Raw genomic sequence first — 18,653 nt, 5'->3', positions numbered from 1 at the left:
TTCCGAGTCGTTTCCGATGACCTTTGACCTGACCAGGGTCTCAAAGATACTCCTATGACGGTAAGTAATCGGTCGCGGTTATCAATCTTATCAAGTCGGTTCGAATTGAGAAACCGTGCAGTAAGCCGGCTAAATACGGGAAAGGTTCAGTGTATATATCTGCAAAATTTGTTCGGATTTCACCGGTTTTTGTCGATTGATTTCGAGCTAATCAGGTAGGACTGTTGGGTATCGACAAGTTTTCTTTGTCTCCAGAAACGCGGGGAGCACGGCTTGAAAACGGGGGCTCCTCGCCGTGGAACAATTCTGCTCGTACAGGCTAGTAATTACTTAGCCGAGAAGCACAAAGATGACGAGCAACAGGAAGAAAACGCGGTACAAATTCTGGACGAAACACGACTGGAGATGACACCAGCCCATGACCAGGATTCGTCACATGAAACAGCGATGTGCGATTTGATTGGAATCAGTTCTTGGTAGCCCGTTACTTTCAGAGCCATGAACACAAACAACAATGCCATCAGCATGTGCGAGCATAGCACAGCACGGCACGGCAACTCAGGGACTAAAATTTGATTAATACTGGTATCTGTATACTACAGGCTTCGACCCTACTACTAGGGACCATATGGCTTTCTTTTCTGCCTCATATTCAGAAACTTCTCTGCATTATTGTTATTATTATTATTCCTGTTCAGAGTTTGATCCGATCATTCACCGGTAAGGCTAGGCATTTCGCAGCGGGGAAGCCGTCGTCGTGAACGGCACTTCACGCTCTCCTTTGACTCGGCTGCTATTATTGAACGGCGACAGCTCAACGTGCCATTTCTGAACCTCTATGGGATATGGACTCGTTTCGTGATTAACTTAACCTTTGTGTCAATAACGAGACAGAGCAACCGTCTCTGTCAAAAGAAAAAGAGAAGATGTTTTCTGTTTAATCGTTCGAAAGCTATAAAACTATTACACACACTCATATATATATCGTCCTTGGCGATTAAAAGATCAATGTAAAAAATAAATCATAATTGAAAACTCTAAAATTAAATTCAATATTAAGTTTTATTTGTAGATAAGTTAAAAGGTAAGCGATGGGTGTTGTTATTACTGCACGTGGCGAGTTCTAACTGGCCAGCGCATCGCGTCAAGCTAGAAAGAACTCTTGTCTTGTCAGCTGTTCTGTTCGACGATTTGTTTACAAAAAAACCAAGTTAGGCAGTGGAATTTCTTAATGGAATTCTTGATTACGTGAGCTTGATTAGTGCGCGTATAACAGCTACTACAGCTCGTTCTGCATTGCACCTACCAACCACGTTGTCTCCCGTTGCATTTGCATGCGGCCATGGCGATGAAGGCGCCGGCGTCGTCCAACTCCTACCTCCTCCTCGCCCCGCTCGCGCTGCTCCTCCTCGCCGCCGTCGTCTTCCTGCTCCCTTCTCTCAACGGCGCCCGCGTCGGCTCCGATGGCGGCCTCGGCGTCCTCTGCGCCCGCCGCAGCGCTGGCGCCGAGGACTACACCGTCGCGGCGCCGGCGGCGCCGAAGGAGGAGGAGAAGCCCGAGCTGAGCCTGCTCGTCGGCGTCCTGACGATGCCGAAGCGGTACGAGCGCCGCGACATCGTGCGGCTGGCGTACGCGCTGCAGCCGGCGGCGGCGCGGGCGCGGGTGGACGTCCGCTTCGTGTTCTGCCGCGTGGCCGACCCGGTGGACGCGCAGCTGGTGGCGCTGGAGGCCGCGCGCCACGGCGACGTCGTGGTGCTCGGCGGCTGCGAGGAGAACATGAACCACGGCAAGACGCACGCGTACCTCTCCTCCGTGCCGCGCCTGTTCGCGTCGTCCCCCTACGACTACGTCATGAAGACCGACGACGACACGTACCTCCGCGTGGCGGCGCTCGCCGACGAGCTCCGCGGCAAGCCCCGCGACGACGTCTACCTCGGCTACGGCTACGCCATGGGCGGCCAGCCGATGCCGTTCATGCACGGCATGGGGTACGTCGTGTCGTGGGACGTCGCGACGTGGGTGTCCACGGCGGAGGAGATCCTCGCGCGCAACGACACGGAGGGGCCCGAGGACCTCATGGTCGGGAAGTGGCTCAACCTCGCCGGACGCGGCCGGAATCGCTACGACCTCAAGCCGCGGATGTACGACCTCAGCTGGGACATGGACAACTTCCGGCCGGACACCGTCGCCGTGCACATGCTCAAGGACAACCGCCGGTGGGCGGCGGCGTTCAGCTACTTCAACGTCACCGCCGGGATCAACCTGCACCACCTCTCACCATGATCGATCGATCGATCGATCACCTCTTCGATGATCCATAATTGTTGTTTGTTAATTTCTTCCCCGTTTGATTAATTCTAATTAACTAATCGTTCGACACATTCTTTAACGGGTTTAATTCGATTCGTGCATTGGTTGTGCGGTGCACGAACACGGATGCGCGAGCTGTGCCTCGGTTTGACTCGCTCAAATTCGATTTCGGCTGCTCGATTTCTTGGTGATCATCGGGTTGATCCTGTTCGATCGATTCGTCATTGATCGCCTCGTGACAACGATAGGTGTGGTTGTAATTGGCGGATTGATGAGAAACAGCACGGTGTGTCCGCGTGTGGAGGAAATGAAAGCATTCAAGATGGGGGGGTCGCCGGCTGATGGATATGATAACTCAAAGTTTGTATCCATCTTCTTCATACGATTAGGGTTGATGCAAGTGGTCCGCAGGGTGAAGCTGTAGTAGACTTGTAGCCTCCAAAGTGGAATGTGCTTGCTCTGCTTGTTATTAGCTCTGTAATTTGCTTGTACTCCTCTTGCAAAACGTAATTTGTCAAGGCTGTATATTTCAGATAGCTTTGCCATATCAATTTTGGGGATTTCCTATGTTGTTTTTGGTGGTCTCACTCAAAAGAAAAGTGCATAACAATAGTGCAAGATGTACTTAACCTTGACTGGAGCAATGTCCGTTGCATTCTCAAGCATTAAACCTGTATATCACAACCTACGATCTTATTATACATTCGGTAGTTTGGCTCCTAAGGTGAGCAATTTGTTGCCTCGAGATAGATGGACATTTGTTCTATCACGGTGCTTGAGAAGATACTAATAGAAGGTACTCCGTATGTACCATGTCATATACTACCTCTTTTGGCATTCAAAAAAAAAAACTAGCATGGTGGCCCGCGCAGATTACGCGGTTAGCATCATTATATTTTCTCACGTATAATAGCATATATGTTTTCTCATTTTATTATTAAAATATATTACAATGACAACATAATTTTAAATTTTGCAATAACTTTACGAAACTACTAATGTGTAATAACTACTCTAGTCTCCTCTTCTAATATTCCTTATTTTTTAATTCTGAATTTCAGCTATTTCTAAATTGTATTTCTATATGGACTCTGCTTTTTCTTTTTCTTATATTAATGTGAGAATTTCTAGGCCATGAGAGCGAACGTGGAGGCTCTTTTTTGTTCCGAATTTTAGTTAGTTTTAAATTCCAATATGGACTCTATACTCTACTTCTAATATTTCTTATTTTTTTATTTCCAAATTTCTATTTTTTTTCTTAATTGTATGGAGGCTCCTTTTTGTTCCGAATTTTAGTTAGTTTTAAATTCCAATATGGACTCTATACTCTACTTCTAATATTTCTTATTTTTTTATTTCCAAATTTCTATTTTTTTTCTTAATTGTATGGAGGCTCCTTTTTGTTCCGAATTTTAGTTAGTTTTAAATTCCAATATGGACTCTATACTCTACTTCTAATATTTCTTTTTTTTTATTTCCAAATTTCTATTTTTTTTCTTAATTGTATTTCTATATGGACTCTATACTCTACTTCTAATATTTCTTATTTTTAATTCCGAATTTTTGTTATTTCCTAATTGTATTTCTATATGGACTATATACTCTTCTTCTAATATTCCTTATTTTTAATTTCGAATTTCAGTTATTTCCTAATTGTATTTCTATATGGACTCTAGTCTCCTCTTCTAATATTCCTTATTTCTTAATTCCGAATTTCAGCTATTTCTAAATTGTATTTCTATATGGACTTTGCTTTTTCTTTTTCTCCGATTAATATGAGAATTTCTAGGTCATGAGAGTGAACATGGAGACTCTTTTTTTTTCCGAATTTTAGTTAGTTTTAAATTCCTATATGGACTTTATACTCTACTTCTAATATTCCTTTTTTTAATTCCGAATTTCTGTTTTTTTCTTAATTGTATCTCTATATGGACTATATACTCTAATTCTAATATTCCTTATTTTTAATTCCGAATTTCTGTTATTTCCTAATTGTATTTCTATATGGAATCTGTACTCTACTTCTAATATTCCTTATTTTTAATTCTGAATTTCAGTTATTTCCTAATTGTATTTCTATATGGACTCTATACTCTACTTCTAATATTCTTTATTTTTAATTTTGAATGTCAGTTATTTCCTAATTGTATTTCTATATGGACTCTATACTCTACTTCTAATATTTCTTATTTTTAATTCCGAATTTCAGTTATTTCCTAATTTGTATTTCTATATGGACTCTATACTCTACTTCTAATATTTCTTATTTTTAATTCCGAATTTCAGTTATTTCCTAATTTGTATTTCTATATGGACTCTAGTCTCCTGTTCTAATATTCCTTATTTTTAATTCCGAATTTCAACTATTTCTAAATTGTATTTCTATATGGACTCTAGTCAACTCTTCTAATATTCCTTATTTTTTAATTCCGAATTTCAGCTATTTCTAAATTGTATTTCTATATGAACTCTGTTTTTTCTTTTTGTCCGATTAATGTGAGAATTTCTAGACCATGAGAGCGAATGTGGAGGCTCCTTTTTCAATTCCTTTAATAATATAATAGATATACTACCTCCGTCGCAATTATGTTGCTATCCAACATTTTACTAGCTAGTATATATTCTCTATTTCTCTCTGATTTTAATATATAACATAGCCGACTCTTAGACATGATGTTTGATTATTCGTATAGTATAAATACATAAAACAATATATATAGTCATGCTTAAGGAACCTTTAATAATAAAACAAATCACAACTAAATAAATATTACTTAGGTTTTTTTTAATAAAATCAATGGTCAAATATCATATCCAAAAGTAAACAATGCCGTATATTACTAGAAAGTACAAAACTTAATTAATCAATTGAAGTAGACATGCATGGGTACGCGTACATTCAGGTTGTATTCTGAGAAAGAAAGACCAGACCAAGTTGGTTTCACTGTATGATCAGTCTGACCGACTTTGCCATAACACATGCCATATACCCAGAAAAGGTCTAAACTTTATATTTACAAAATAGAGAGAACAGGTCAACACTATATCGATCTGCTAGTAGAATTCTTATGTTGAATTACTCAACAGAAGACCAGCTGCATTAGCCAATTAACCCTCAACGTTTCGAAGTTGCACGAAATCGATTTTTTCACTGAAAAATCACGATCTCAAATTAAGGCGATCATACAGGCAAAAGCATCCGCAAGAATTGTCAATTTCCCTGCCTATTAATCTACCATCATTTGTATAAGTTGGTGAGATCTCGGTTTCGATCGTCCTCCAGCCAAGGCATCAGGCATGTCATGAACAATTGAACACACACCGGGCATATCTATCGCGCAAGTAGTAGTAGCCGACAAGCTTGCCTGTTCCCAGCGACCTTCTTCTGTTCCAGCCGCCCCCGAACTCAAAACGATCACGCCAAGTCGCCAACAATGCATGCTGGAAGCTGGATGCCTCGAATCTCAGCATGAATGATTGAATGATTGCTCACTGTGTACTTGTTATTTTAATCAAATCCCTTTCGAATTTTCGATGTACCCCTGAGCTGTCCTTCCATACATTGGCGATAAAACTAGAGCTCTGGAGGGCTGGGGTATATCCCCGGCCGTCTGCCACCTACCATATGGCGTTGGCCGTTGAAACATCCCCTGTCATGTGGCACGAGACAACCCAAAATTATCCAGTAAACTTATCGAGTAAGGTTCCTTGTCGCCGTTGATGACGGCAGCCTCGACGACGATCGATCGATCGAGCCCGTGTCGCGTACTCCCGTGGGTGATGCCACATTGCCATTGCCACGACGACTTCTTCCGCGAAGAACCGTTCGTTTCCACCGACGCTTTTGACACGAGATAGAGAGAGAGGGGGAAAATGCTGAAATTTTAGTCCCACATCGCTAAACCAGCGCGCGTTCGTGCCTGGTTATAAGTCGAGTACGGCTATAGCTCGAGTAACGCGCGGGCCGCGATCGTGCGAGGGGCACTTGCATTTCCCCGCGAGATTTTTACGATGAAGACCGCATCGTCGTCGTCGTCGTCGTCGCACGGGTTCCCGGCCACCGCCTCGCTCTGCACCCCGTATCTCCTGCTGGTGCCGCTCGGCCTCCTCGCCGTGGTGCTCGTCGTCCCCAGCCTCGGCTCCTCCCACGTCCGCTCCGACGGCCTCGGCGTCCTCTGCCACGCCGGCCCATCCACCGCCGACGGCTACCTCGTCACGCCGGGTGGAGATGCAGCTTCCGCTGCTGCTGCTGCTGCTGAGACGAAGGCCGTCGTGCGGCCGGAGCTCCGTCTGCTGGTGGGGGTGCTGACGACGCCGAAGCGGTACGAGCGTCGCAACATCGTGCGCCTGGCGTACGCGCTGCAGCCGGCGGTGCCCCCCGGCGTCGCGCAGGTGGACGTCCGCTTCGTGTTCTGCCGCGTGGCCGACCCGGTGGACGCGCAGCTGGTGGTGCTGGAGGCCGCGCGGCACGGCGACATCCTGGTGCTCAACTGCACGGAGAACATGAACGACGGCAAGACGCACGAGTACCTCTCCTCCGTGCCGCGGATGTTCGCGTCGTCGCCCTACGACTACGTGATGAAGACCGACGACGACACGTACCTCCGCGTGGCCGCGCTGGTCGACGAGCTCCGGCACAAGCCCCGCGACGACGTCTACCTCGGCTACGGCTTCGCCGTCGGCGACGACCCGATGCAGTTCATGCACGGGATGGGCTACGTCGTGTCCTGGGACGTCGCGACGTGGGTGTCGACCAACGAGGACATCCTGCGGTACAACGACACGCACGGCCCCGAGGACCTCCTCGTCGGGAAATGGCTCAACATCGGCCGCCGGGGCAAGAACCGGTACAGCCTCAGGCCGCGGATGTACGACCTCAACTGGGACATGGACAACTTCCGGCCGGACACCGTCCTCGTGCACATGCTCAAGGACAACCGCCGGTGGGCGGCGGCGTTCAGGTACTTCAACGTCACCGCCGGGCTCCAGCCGTCCAACCTGTACCACTTCCCATGATCGATCAATTTTTGTTTTGTATATTCTGATTGTTTTTATTTAATGTTGTTGAGGCGACGTTGGTTGATTCCGCCATGGTAGCGTACGCCATTCACATTCTTTCTCTGGAATTTGTTATTTAGCAATTGGTTACATTATCTGATTGCGAGCTGACAGCGTGGCTGAGCCAAAGCGAATTAATAGTACAATCATTGCACACAGGTCGCAATATGTAGCGGGGGAATGCAGCCATTTGCTTCTCCTGATGATTTCACTCCGTCAGTTAATTCCGCTTCTTCACAACAGCTAATTGAAAACTTTCAAATTACTAAGACGCAAATTCAAATTTTGGTACGAACTATTCTGGTTGGATTTAAACACGTCCTATTTCGGAATCACAACCGAAGCTTTCGGGGCGTCAGCAAGCTTAGCAGTACGGCTGTGAAGACACCCGTGGCGAACAACCGAGCACATAATTTTGTCGTCCTGTAGACAGTTTGCTGTCGCATTTCACCGTCTTTGCACGTACTCCAGTTAAAAGCGGATGGAAAGCGACTGCCCCAACACTTACAGTTTTCCCACTCGTTCCTTCTTGGAATAAGTTCACCTACCATTCCTTAACTATTCGTCGAGTCTGTATGACAGCCCTAATCCCTAATTCCAAAATTCTTCACCCTTCAAATGTTCAAAACCATGCAATCAAGGGTCCCATGATAGTATATATAGATGGTTTCGCTGATTTCATTCTAGTCAGAAAAAAAATATAAGGTCTACATATAAGTGAGATAAAAAAAATATAGAGCCCACATATCTTATTTCTTTTTTTATTTTTCTCTTTTCTTTTCTTTCTTCTCCTTTGCTTTCCTTTCCAATCTTATCGACACGCAGCCCGCCGCCACCGACGCTCCGCTCTGCTCCGTTGGCCATGCTCTAGCCTATCGCCGTCGCCACCGCTCTGCTCCACTCCGCCGGCCTCTGCCGGCGCTCCGCTCCGCTTCGCCAGCCGCGTGCTCACTGACCACGCACTCGCTGGCCACCGCCGCCGCAAATTCAAATTTTGATACGAACTATTCTGGTTGGATTTAAACACGTCATATTTCTGAATCACAACCGAAGCTTTCGGGATTGACTTAGCAGTACGGCTGTGAAGACACCCGTGGTGAACAACTGAACACACAACTTTGTCGTCCTGTAGTCAGTTTGCGGTCGCATCTCACCGTCTTTGCCGGTTGTGAAAAGCGGATGGAAAGCGACTGGCCCAATACTTCTTCCGTCCAAAAAAAAAACAAATCCTAGATTTTCGTGTTTAATGTTTGACTATCCGTGTTTTATGAAATTTTTTTATAATTAGTATTTTTATTATTGTTAGATGATAAAACATGATTAATACTTTATACGTGACTTATCTTTTTAATTTTTTTTCATAATTTTTCAAATAATATGGACAGTCAAACATTAGATATGGAAACCCAGCGTTTATTTTTTTTTGAGACGGAGGGAGTACTGGTACTTGTGTTTTCCCACCGTTCCATCTTCCGTGCGTGTGTGTTAGCTAAAGGAAAAAGTACACAGAAGGTCCCTCAACTTGTCATCGAGTTACAAAATCATCTCTCAACTGCAAAATCAGATATATGACGTCTCTTAACTAATCAAAACTAGTTATAATAGAGCTTTCGGTGGTTTTGAGACCGGTTTTATCCTACGTGACGGCTGAGTCAGCGTGGGACCCACGTGGGCCCCACATGACATGATGACACGTCATCTCTCTCCCGTCCTCTCTCTCTCTCTCTCTCTCCAATTCTCTTCTAATTCGCCGGTCATGCCGGCCGGCCGAAGCAGGGGCAAGAGCCACTGGTGGTGGGGCTAGGGGGGTCACGTCGCCAGCGATGGCCCAGACAGAGTTGGGCGTTGGTGGTGGCGGGCTGGCGGCGCTGGCGGCGGCATTCCGTGACCCGCCGCAGCCTTTTCACATCGGGGCGCGGTGGATTGCGAGCACCACCGCGTCGCCGTTTTCTCCTTCTTCCCCGCCACCGGCGTCGAGCTCGCGCTGGAGGAGCGCGGCCTCATCGGAGACACGGCTGCCGCCACAAGGATTACGGCCGTGAGGCAGCTGTCGCCACCGCCTCCGCAGTCGACGTCGTCGCCCGTGCAGCTACTCCCAGTGAACTGGAACGCGTCCCAGATGTTGGGGACGAAGTTGGCGGCGAGGAAGATGACCGTGAGGAGCTCCGCCGTGATCGCGCCGAACCTCCGGTTGTCGCAGGAGAAGGGCCTCGCTGAGGGGAAGAGGAGGCCGTCCATGTTGAATCGCAGCGCGCGGAACACGATGGGGAAGACGAGCATGTCGTCCAGCGTCGCCTCGCCGAAGAGGAGGAAGCCGAAGAAGCTGGTGGTGGTGTACACGACCAAGCCGAGTAGCAGTGACGCCCGCACTATTGGCCTGATCAGGGAGTGGTCCTTGAGCTCGTTGTGAATTGTGTGCACTGAATGCAGTGGCAAGTTAATCACATTCCCACAGAAAAATGCAAACTTAGCTGGTAATTAAAATGTACCGTTGTAATGGAAAATGTAGGCAGTCACAACTCACAAGAACTGGAGCTGCAGTGGGAAGTCTCCAGGTGGAGCTCCAGTCATGAACATCAGGGAACAGCTTAGGCATCGGAATCTGCCCTTTCATCAGCTTGATGGTGGCGATTCCGACAGTGATCACCACGAACACGACGGCCAGAGCAACCGACACGGCCGGCGTGTATTTCAGTGGATCTGAACTCATCCCAGGGAAAAAGAACACAAGCCATTAGAGTCACAACGAAATGTTCAGTGAAGCTGACCATCACGCCGACGTTGTTGACGATGACGCAGAGCTAGAGGATCCCCCTGCCGAAAGCACCGAAGGCGTCGCCCATGGCCTCGCCGTACGAGGTGGCGCCCACAGCGCGGCTGAACCAGACGAGGAGCTCGATGGAGGCGTCCGTGAGCACTGCGGCGAGCATCACCAGGATGAGGCCCGGCACGAGACTGAGCACCTTCATGGTGGCCGGGAGCGCCATGATGCCCGCGCCGATGATGGTGGTGGACAGGTTGAACACCGCGCCGGAGAAGGACGCGCGCGGCTCCTCACCCCGCCGCCTGCCGGCCGTGCAGCTGCTCCCCCACCGGCGTCCGTGAAGAAAAGAGGAGAGAGAGGAAGAGAGGTGGAGAGGGGAGGGGGAAGAAGAGGCTGACGCGTGGGGCACACGTGGGTCCCATGCTGAGTCAGCTGTCACATCAGACAAAACCGGAGTTAAAACCGCCAGAGATTTGTACTGGTTTTATAAGTTGAGGGATGCTTTATATCTGGTTTTACGGTTCAAGATGATTTTGTAATTCGATGACAAGTTGAGGGACCTTCAGTGTACTTTTTCCTTAGCTAAACAACCTAGCCCAGCTAAAATGTCCGGCCCAAACCAAGCTAACCCTTTCTACCCAACCCAACATGATCTGGCCCAGAAACACGGCGGGCGTACGTCACGGACCCGATCACGATTCACGCTACGTGTCAGGCCTGATTAGTAGCACCCCAGCTCCTAAATTTATTTTAACTCTAAGTAGAGTTAGGCCATTTCCAACCCAAGACTAGACATAGTTTTTATAAACTTCACATCATTAAGAAACTAGTACTAGACACTATTTTTCTAATGCAAACACCACTATTCCAAACATAAATTTAATGCCACTTATCTCATATGATGACTTGGATGTTGTGTAGAAACCATGTCTCATGCAAGACATGGTTTCTTTCTCTTTCCTTATTTATTCACTTGCCACATCATTTTTCATCATATGTGACAGCTTATTTAATACTATGGACACCATCCTAGTCATTGGGTTAGGAATGGCCTTATGGATCAATTTAAACCAAACTCTCCCTCTTTATTTCATTTCATGAGTGTCGTAGCCCCCGCTCTATTTTTTTTTCTTTTAAAGTTTAGCTAGACTTCAGCTTCAACAGAAATAAAATTGGTGCTGAAACTCTTGCAAACTGACCCAATCTCGAGCTCTCTCGATCAGCCGCGGCATCGACAGCGGTCCGGCAAACCCAGCGACGCCGGCGTTCATCCTCGGATCCGATCACACTCACACCATGGTAAAGGCTCATGCGCTCAGCAAGATGCCCCAGGGCTGACCCACCCTGGCTGCCCGGGCAAGCCGTTCTCTCTCCCGATTATCCCCGGTCTCAAAACCACAAAAAGCCTTGGATCTCGGCTGCCTTTTTCCCCGCTCCATTGGCTAGTGCTGCTCTGCTCCTCCTCCTCCCGCTCAGCTCACTGCTCTGCTCAGCCCGGGGAGGGGGGCATGCATGCAAATGCAGGCGAATCATTTCCGGGCGCACAATCTCGCTTCGTGCCGGCAGGCAGCTTAATCATGGGCAGAATTATTCCCCCGCGGGGCCCCTAGCCCCCTACTCCGCTCCATCGATCGATGGTGAATATGGCTGTGTTTTTAGATTCCAACTTATTTTTTAAACTTTCAATTTTTCTATCACATTAAATGTTTTGACATATCTATGGAGCATCAAATGTGGATAAAAAAAACTAATTGCACAGTCCGACTGTAAATCGCGAGATGAATCTTTTGAGCCTAATTACGTCATGATTAGCCATAGTGCTACAGTAACCCACATGTGCTAATGACGGATTAATTAGGCTCAAAAGATTCGTCTCGTAGTTTACAGTCGGAATTTGTAATTTGTTATTAGTATACGTTTAATATTTTAAATGTGTGTCCGTATACTTAAAAAAAATAGTCAAATTTTTACAGGGTCTAAACACGGCCGATGAAATCCATCAGCCGGCATCCCGCCGACACGAGCCAGGCAGTCGCTCGATTCATCACAGTCCCAACACAACACCGGGCGGATAGATAGATATGCGTCCCAATGATCCCCAGTGGTGGCCTTTCATGATTCTGGCATTCTGCGGCACTGCGCAGATGCGAACAAGGGAGAAAATGGGCCAAATGGGAGGGGGAGGATGTTGCAGAAGAGCCAATCATTGTGTGAGATGCGCCTCCATGCCCTGCCATGTCCTGATGATGCACACTGACACTGTGAACGAGAGCAACTGATCAAGCGAGGTCTATGGCTGGTCCTGCCTGCGTCGTGCCCGGCTAGCTAGGTATGGGTTATATGTAGGATCATGATTATACACTTGGTTGAAGCACCCAAGGACCAATCGATCGCACTGCCAGCTATTTTAGTTTATCTTAATTAAAACCAACATGCTCCCTCCGTCGAAAAAAAAACTAAACCTTAGAAGAGGGCGCATTTCCTCCTAATATCACAAATCTGGATAAACTTATATCTCTATGTCCAGATTCGTTGTACTATGAGGGGTCAAATTCTCTCATAGATTGAATATTTTTAGGATGGAGGGAGTATATAATCGATTAGTTATAAGATTATCTTTATTTTTATTCTCTTCTCTCTTCCTTTTACTTATGTATTTAATGTACTACCTCCGTCCCAAAATACTCGTTGCTTTAAGTTTTTGTTTGTAATTCTTGATCATTCGTTTTATTTAAAAAATTATGAAATTATTATTTATTTTATTTGTGACTTGCTTTATTATAAAAAATACTTTAAATATGACTTATCATTTTTTTATATTTACACTATTTTTTAAATTAAACGAATGGTCAAACGTTGTAAGAAAAAAAATCAAAGCGACCACTAATTTGGAATGAAGGTAATATTTGTCTTGTAGCACGTGCCGAGTTAGCTGTTTATGAGAGTCAACACCATTGATTTTTTTTATCGTCTCTCTTCTCCGTATAAGTTTATAGCTAACTTATACTCTCTCCGTCCTAAAATATAAATAATTTTAGCTGTAGACTTCGATATACAAAATATATATTATTGTGAAGCATAAATTGCTATTAATAAAATACCATTTAAAAGTATTAATACAGTCACATGGATTGTAAATGCGTGAATGTGATGGACTAAAAAATCTGCGGTTCCTAATGAAAAAAAAAACAACAACTAGACCAGAGAATGAAATGTGTTTATATTTATAGAAAAAAAGTTATATTTTAAGAGGGATGTAGTAGTTTACTATTATCCTTGTCCTCCTGCATAAGAGTAAGTACAATAGCAGGCTATAAACCAGTTATAAACACATATCGAGAAAGAAAAGAGAAGAGAGAGAAGAAATCGGGCTACAGATTTGTAGCTAGCTGCAACACTGACTCTAAGACGTTATGTGTATATAAGAGATGGGACCGGGTATTAATGGTGTAGTATATTTTTATAGTTAACTATTGTATGAATGGGCTATTAGATTAGCTATAGATGATTTGGAGCCGGTAGCTGGCTAAACTATTAAACTTGCTCTAATGCAGGCGCCCGAGATGTGCCTGAGCGAGCCGCCAGGGATGGGCCACGGTGTGGCATGCATGCACACGCACCTCGATCGGAGATTCCCACAGAATTACCAGCACAGCTATACGCTCTTCGACCGGTGAATTCCGATCCAGTCGCAACCGATGTCTACTACTGCTACTACTGCGACGCACATTGTCGGCAAGAAGAGGACGACGGGCGTGTGTAGGCGAGCTAGCACGTCTTCTTCCTCGGCCACGGCCCCAACGCGCGCGGCGGCTGGCAAAGCTAGGCAGGCGTACGAACTCGTGGCCGGGAAAGCCGCCGGCGTCGCGCCGTGCAGGGGCCAGCCTGCTGCCGTCCATCAATGCCTAAAGGGATCCTATGTCTCGACGCACCAAGCAGCTAGCAGCACAGTGCAGCTCTGCTCTGCTCTGAGAGATTCGGTCGTCTGCACTGCAGTGGCCCTGTTGGTTTGGATGCCGTCTTGTTTTCTTTACCACTTCCACTCCTACGGGATACTAGTAGGGCTAGCTGCCTTGGCTCCAGTCCAGAGTAGCTGTCTCTCTATCTCTGCCTGCTGCGACACATGCGTCTACTGCTGCTGCTATCTCTAGCAGTGAGTGGTTCATAGCAAGCTGGCCAGTGGCACCACCACGAATTGAGAACGATCTGCCGTTCAGTTCTTTGGCATATTGCTACAGTAGTGGTGGGATCAGGATATTTCACTGCACCACGCCTGGGATCAGGATATGTGGTTTTAAAGATCATCAAATCATATATCAGTGATAAAAGAAACGGTTCAGTCGAACTACATAGGATCTCAATCCGTGGTGGTGGCGGCTGCTACTCTACCACGATGCTCGTCGCGTCGAGTGTAGGAGTACTGTGAGAAAATGTGACAGCGTTTGTATCCTTTGTTTTATTGCGAACTGTCTGCATCCTCACGTTGTTCAAAGTGGCAGTGGATGCATTATCCCGGTCTGTGGATGACGAGCGACAAAGCAGCCGTTTCAGCATTTACTGTACCACACTGTCATTGCTGGCCCTTGTAAGCTTGTAGTAGCAGTACACGACGTCCTTCCGTTTTGACTGATCTAGGAGTAGGCAAATTGACTGCACAATATCGCTCCTCGATTCGATTGTGTTTTTTTTTTAACACTGATGAAAAGGATTCACATTTCTGGCATTTGCTCTAAGACGTATAACCAATAAAAAACTAAAAAAATAAAAAAAAGTGAAGTTGTCATAAAACTGAAGAAAAGACATAATATGATGGAACAAAGCTCAATTCGATTGTGCATGTAGGATGGAACAACAAGAACTAAACCAACCAAAGTGGGTGAATGGTTGATGTACCAAAAACAAAATCTTTTAGCGGAAACAAAAGTTCCCAGCTATTCTCTCCATTTCATAATATATAAAGTATTTGCCGGTGACCCAATATATGCGCAGACCAAGAAATAACAAAACCCTAAAGAAAAAAATAGGAAGAAAATGATGGATACCCCTTTACTCTTATTATCTTTATCAGCTGCAGTTAATAATTGAATTTTAAAACTAATTTTAGAGTTGATTTTAGAATTATTTCATCACATTATATTTTTAAACACTAGCTCTTTTAAGAAAAAAATCGACTATAATGACACTTATTACTCTTGTGCTCTGATACCACTAGTTATAATATATAGCCTAGCCCACCAACTATAAACCCACAAAGCCAATCAAAACTACAACTCTAGATGCTAAGCCTACATTACCCAAAAGCCTCGTCTCATCCCCCACCATTTCAGCTGTGTTGCCTAACATCAATATCTGATGTACGAGTAAACCCAACAATCTTCACTGTCATATATCGTGTCCAATAATTTGCAAAGACTTATTTCGTACACCTGACCTCAACCGTGCCTAACAACCTCCGAAAACTTATTAGAGTATCCATGGTGTGGGAACTAAGGGGAGCACTAAGGGAATCTTTCTACTATAGCAAGGGTACTATACATTGCAAAAAACAAGTTTTAGGCTATCAAAGAACAAGCCGGGTCTTCCCATGAGGCCAGGCTATTCATATAAACAAGCATTACTCTTTTACCCAAGCCATGAAGAGGACCAATAGAAATACAAATTTTATTAGATGTGGATCCCATTGTATTGTTGAAGTAGGTTATACATTGCACAAATCGATGTTTGGTCTTATGCTTTTATGTGGGACCTACCTTAATACCTAAGGGGTACTAATACATTGTGGATGCTCTTATGGACACACCCTCAACCATGAAGCTCTAAAAGTTCTTTCAAGCCTTCAGACCTTAAGTACCACTTAACGGAATGCATAGCTCGACCCGTCAACTATCGGATACTCACGTTGCAATGGGCATGTCCCACCATAGGCCTATGCAACTAGAAACACAACCCAAAAGTTAGAACCGCTCGCACATTTTAAGTTGTACTCCTCCATCATTAATTATTAATATGGGACTAATCCTAATGTTTTTTTTCCTTTGACTTATTCCTTTCATCCAAATGGAGCTACGGTACCTAAAATCCCTATGAGCTTGAATTCTCTATTTTTCATTTACTGTTACTGCATTTCAGTGGAGCTATAAAAGTGGAGCAGAGTGAATCATAGGGTATTTTCTAAAAGCAATCCAACGATACAAAGTTTTGCGTAGGAAAAAACAGGAACTACACTTCCAATTCCACTAAAACCCTTTCCTGACAAGCCTGCCGTATATCCAACCTCTACGTTGACGACGGACAATGAACTGCAACTACTTGCTTAGGGCCTGTTTGAGAGAGCTCAAAATTTTCAGAAGCAGTTGAAAGCCAGTTTTTAATAATCTAGAAAAGCTGAGTTTTTCAGTTTATGACTTCTACAATTACAGCTTTTTAGAATCTGCACCAAAAGCTAGGTTGTTTGGGGGGAGCTTCTGATTCTAGGAGAAGTGGAGCATCTAAAAGCTCCCCCAAACAGGCTCTTAGGCTGTGTTTAGTTCCTTTCAAAGTTGAAAGTTTGGGTTGAAATTGGTACGATGTGACTGAAAAGTTATGTGCCTATGACAGATTGATGTGATGAAAAAAGTTGAAAGTTTGGATCCAAACACAGCATTAGCTAGAGAGGCAGGCAAGCATGTGCATTTGTTGGCTGCACCTTTGCCAGTTTGCCGCTGCACACGTACGCACCAAGTGTGCAGTGCTAAGGGGCTGTTTGGGAGAGCTCCTCTAAAAAAAATGAGCTCCTCTCCAGGAAATCTTCTCCACCGTGGAGCTCCTGGAGCTAGCACCTGTTTGGGTAATAATACATATGGTCCAGCTCCAGATTTGGTAGGAGGATGAGTGAAAGGACTGTTTTGCCCATGGATCTTGTATGGATGTTGATTACTAATATATAGTGATGTTTAATATTTCTCACAGCCATAACAATAATAAAAAATAAAATATATTACAAAATAGACTTGTTGCAAGATGATGCAAGTAGCTATTTCAAGAACGGTACAAAATTAGCTCGAATAGCTAATTTTTTTATAATAAAAAATAAAAAAATTATAAAATAGACTTTTTTCAAGACGATGCAAGCACCTATTTCAATCCTGCTGCGAGAGGTAATGTTGCAGCAAAACGCCAAAACGGCCACGATCGAGCTACACAGTAGACTGGAGAGCGCACAGTCAGAGTGCAAAGCAACACGCATGGCAATGCTGCTACTGTACTAGGGAATTGCACCTCCGAGTAGCTAATTTTTTTATCGTAATATTTATTTTACATCTTAATGGAACACATGCAAATCTGCCACAATTGAGAAACGAGTTGGGAGCAAAATCCGCACATAGCAAAATCCGCACAAGGTACCACATTTTAATCAAAGGTTCATAATTGAAGTCCAACAAAGATACATTATCATCTTATGTCTTACAAATCTAGCGCCAAGAAATTGATAAAGCGGTGGCTAGTTCATCACGGAAGAGATCCATAGTTCCTGCACTTCTTTCGGGAGTTGACTCATCACATGCCGTTCGAGGAACTGCGTATTTGTTGTACCGTTCTGGTATTGTTGGAATAAAATTAGGGTCACGATCAAACCTAGCAAAATCAGGATCCTCACCTCCATGCTCACGAATGTAATTATGAAGGACCATAGCAGCCTCAACAATCATTTTTTGCTTGTACATGGGGTAGCACGGCATCTTGTACAGAATTTGCCACTTCATTTTTAGTAATCCAAATGATCGCTCAATAACATTGCGGATGGAAGAGTGCACACGATTGAATTTTTCCATTGGAGTATTGGGTTCCATACCTCTGTGCCACTCTGGTAAATGGTATCTCTCACCCTTGTATGGAGCAAGATAACCAGGACGATTAGGATATCCTGCGTCAACAACATAGTATTTGCCTACAAAAGATAGCATAGTATGATTATTGATACATTTTAGTAACACATGCACAGTTAGCACAAATAGAGAGCATAATACAAGTGTGGTACCTTGTGGAGGATGAGGGAAGAATTTTTCATCCACTCTTAATGCATTGTATAAAACACTTGTGTCATGCATAGCTCCCGGTTGACCCGTTGCAACATAAGTAAAATGCATGTCAAAGTCACAAACGGCAAGCACATTTTGAGTGGGAATTCCAGTTTTTCCAATATATCTAATTTGCTCATCAGGTGACAATGACACACGGATATGAGTTTCATCAAGAGCACCAATACAACCTTTGAAATGGGGAAAAGCTCTTCTATCATCCAGTACGCGGGGGACGAGCTTGCTGCTGGGCAGCGCCGGTCGGCTGGGACCCGCGCCCCAGTGCGGCGCCGGCGGGTGAGCAGCCGCGCCCCACGGCGGCTCCGGCGGCAGGGCTGCCGTGCCCCAGGACGGCTCCGACAGCGGGAGGCGGGCAGCCGTGCCCCAGGGCTGCTCCGGCAGCGGGAGGCGGGTGCAGGGCGGCTCCGGCAGCGGGAGGCGGGCAGCCGCGCCCCTGGCCGCG

At 45.4% G+C, this 18,653-nt stretch overlaps 3 protein-coding genes across 3 annotated transcripts; 2 read left to right on the top strand and 1 right to left on the bottom strand.

The window, feature by feature from the left end:
- The first annotated feature begins 1,298 nt into the window (after positions 1-1,298).
- On the top strand, positions 1,299-2,878 carry LOC4347132 (beta-1,3-galactosyltransferase pvg3). The gene has a single exon (XM_015755260.3). It carries the CDS (start codon positions 1,343-1,345, stop codon positions 2,282-2,284), a length of 942 nt encoding a protein of 313 aa, XP_015610746.1. The 5' UTR covers positions 1,299-1,342; the 3' UTR covers positions 2,285-2,878.
- A 3,387-nt stretch (positions 2,879-6,265) lies between these two features.
- LOC4347131 (uncharacterized) lies at positions 6,266-7,464 on the top strand. Its single transcript, XM_015755227.3, has one exon. The coding sequence runs from the start codon at positions 6,323-6,325 to the stop codon at positions 7,325-7,327; it is 1,005 nt and encodes a 334-aa protein (XP_015610713.1). The 5' UTR covers positions 6,266-6,322; the 3' UTR covers positions 7,328-7,464.
- Positions 7,465-8,864: 1,400 nt separating this feature from the next.
- On the bottom strand, positions 8,865-10,517 carry LOC107278857 (amino acid transporter AVT6A). Its single transcript, XM_026020488.2, has 2 exons — positions 9,894-10,517; positions 8,865-9,746 (listed from the first exon to the last, which is right to left on the bottom strand). Exons 1-2 carry the CDS (start codon positions 9,944-9,946, stop codon positions 9,179-9,181), a joined length of 621 nt encoding a protein of 206 aa, XP_025876273.1. The 5' UTR covers positions 9,947-10,517; the 3' UTR covers positions 8,865-9,178.
- Between the last annotated feature and the right edge of the window lie 8,136 nt (positions 10,518-18,653).

The sequence above is a fragment of the Oryza sativa genome, chromosome 9 (genome assembly GCF_034140825.1).
Source record: "Oryza sativa Japonica Group chromosome 9, ASM3414082v1".
Taxonomy (NCBI): Eukaryota; Viridiplantae; Streptophyta; class Magnoliopsida; order Poales; family Poaceae; genus Oryza; species Oryza sativa.
Note: the sequence above shows the minus strand (reverse complement) of the source record. Positions and strands in the feature narration are given on the sequence as shown.

What these genes read in the sequence shown, in the direction of transcription:
- LOC4347132 (XM_015755260.3), top strand. Translation starts at nt 1,343, where the DNA reads ATGGCGATGAAGGCGCCGGCGTCGTCCAACTCCTACCTCCTCCTCGCC.
- LOC4347131 (XM_015755227.3), top strand. Translation starts at nt 6,323, where the DNA reads ATGAAGACCGCATCGTCGTCGTCGTCGTCGTCGCACGGGTTCCCGGCC.
- LOC107278857 (XM_026020488.2), bottom strand. Translation starts at nt 9,946, where the DNA reads ATGTTCATGACTGGAGCTCCACCTGGAGACTTCCCACTGCAGCTCCAG. An exon ending in CCACTGCAGCTCCAGTTCTT is followed by an intron (nt 9,747 to 9,893) that starts GTGAGTTGTGAC and finishes CTCCCTGATCAG; the next exon opens with GCCAATAGTGCGGGCGTCAC.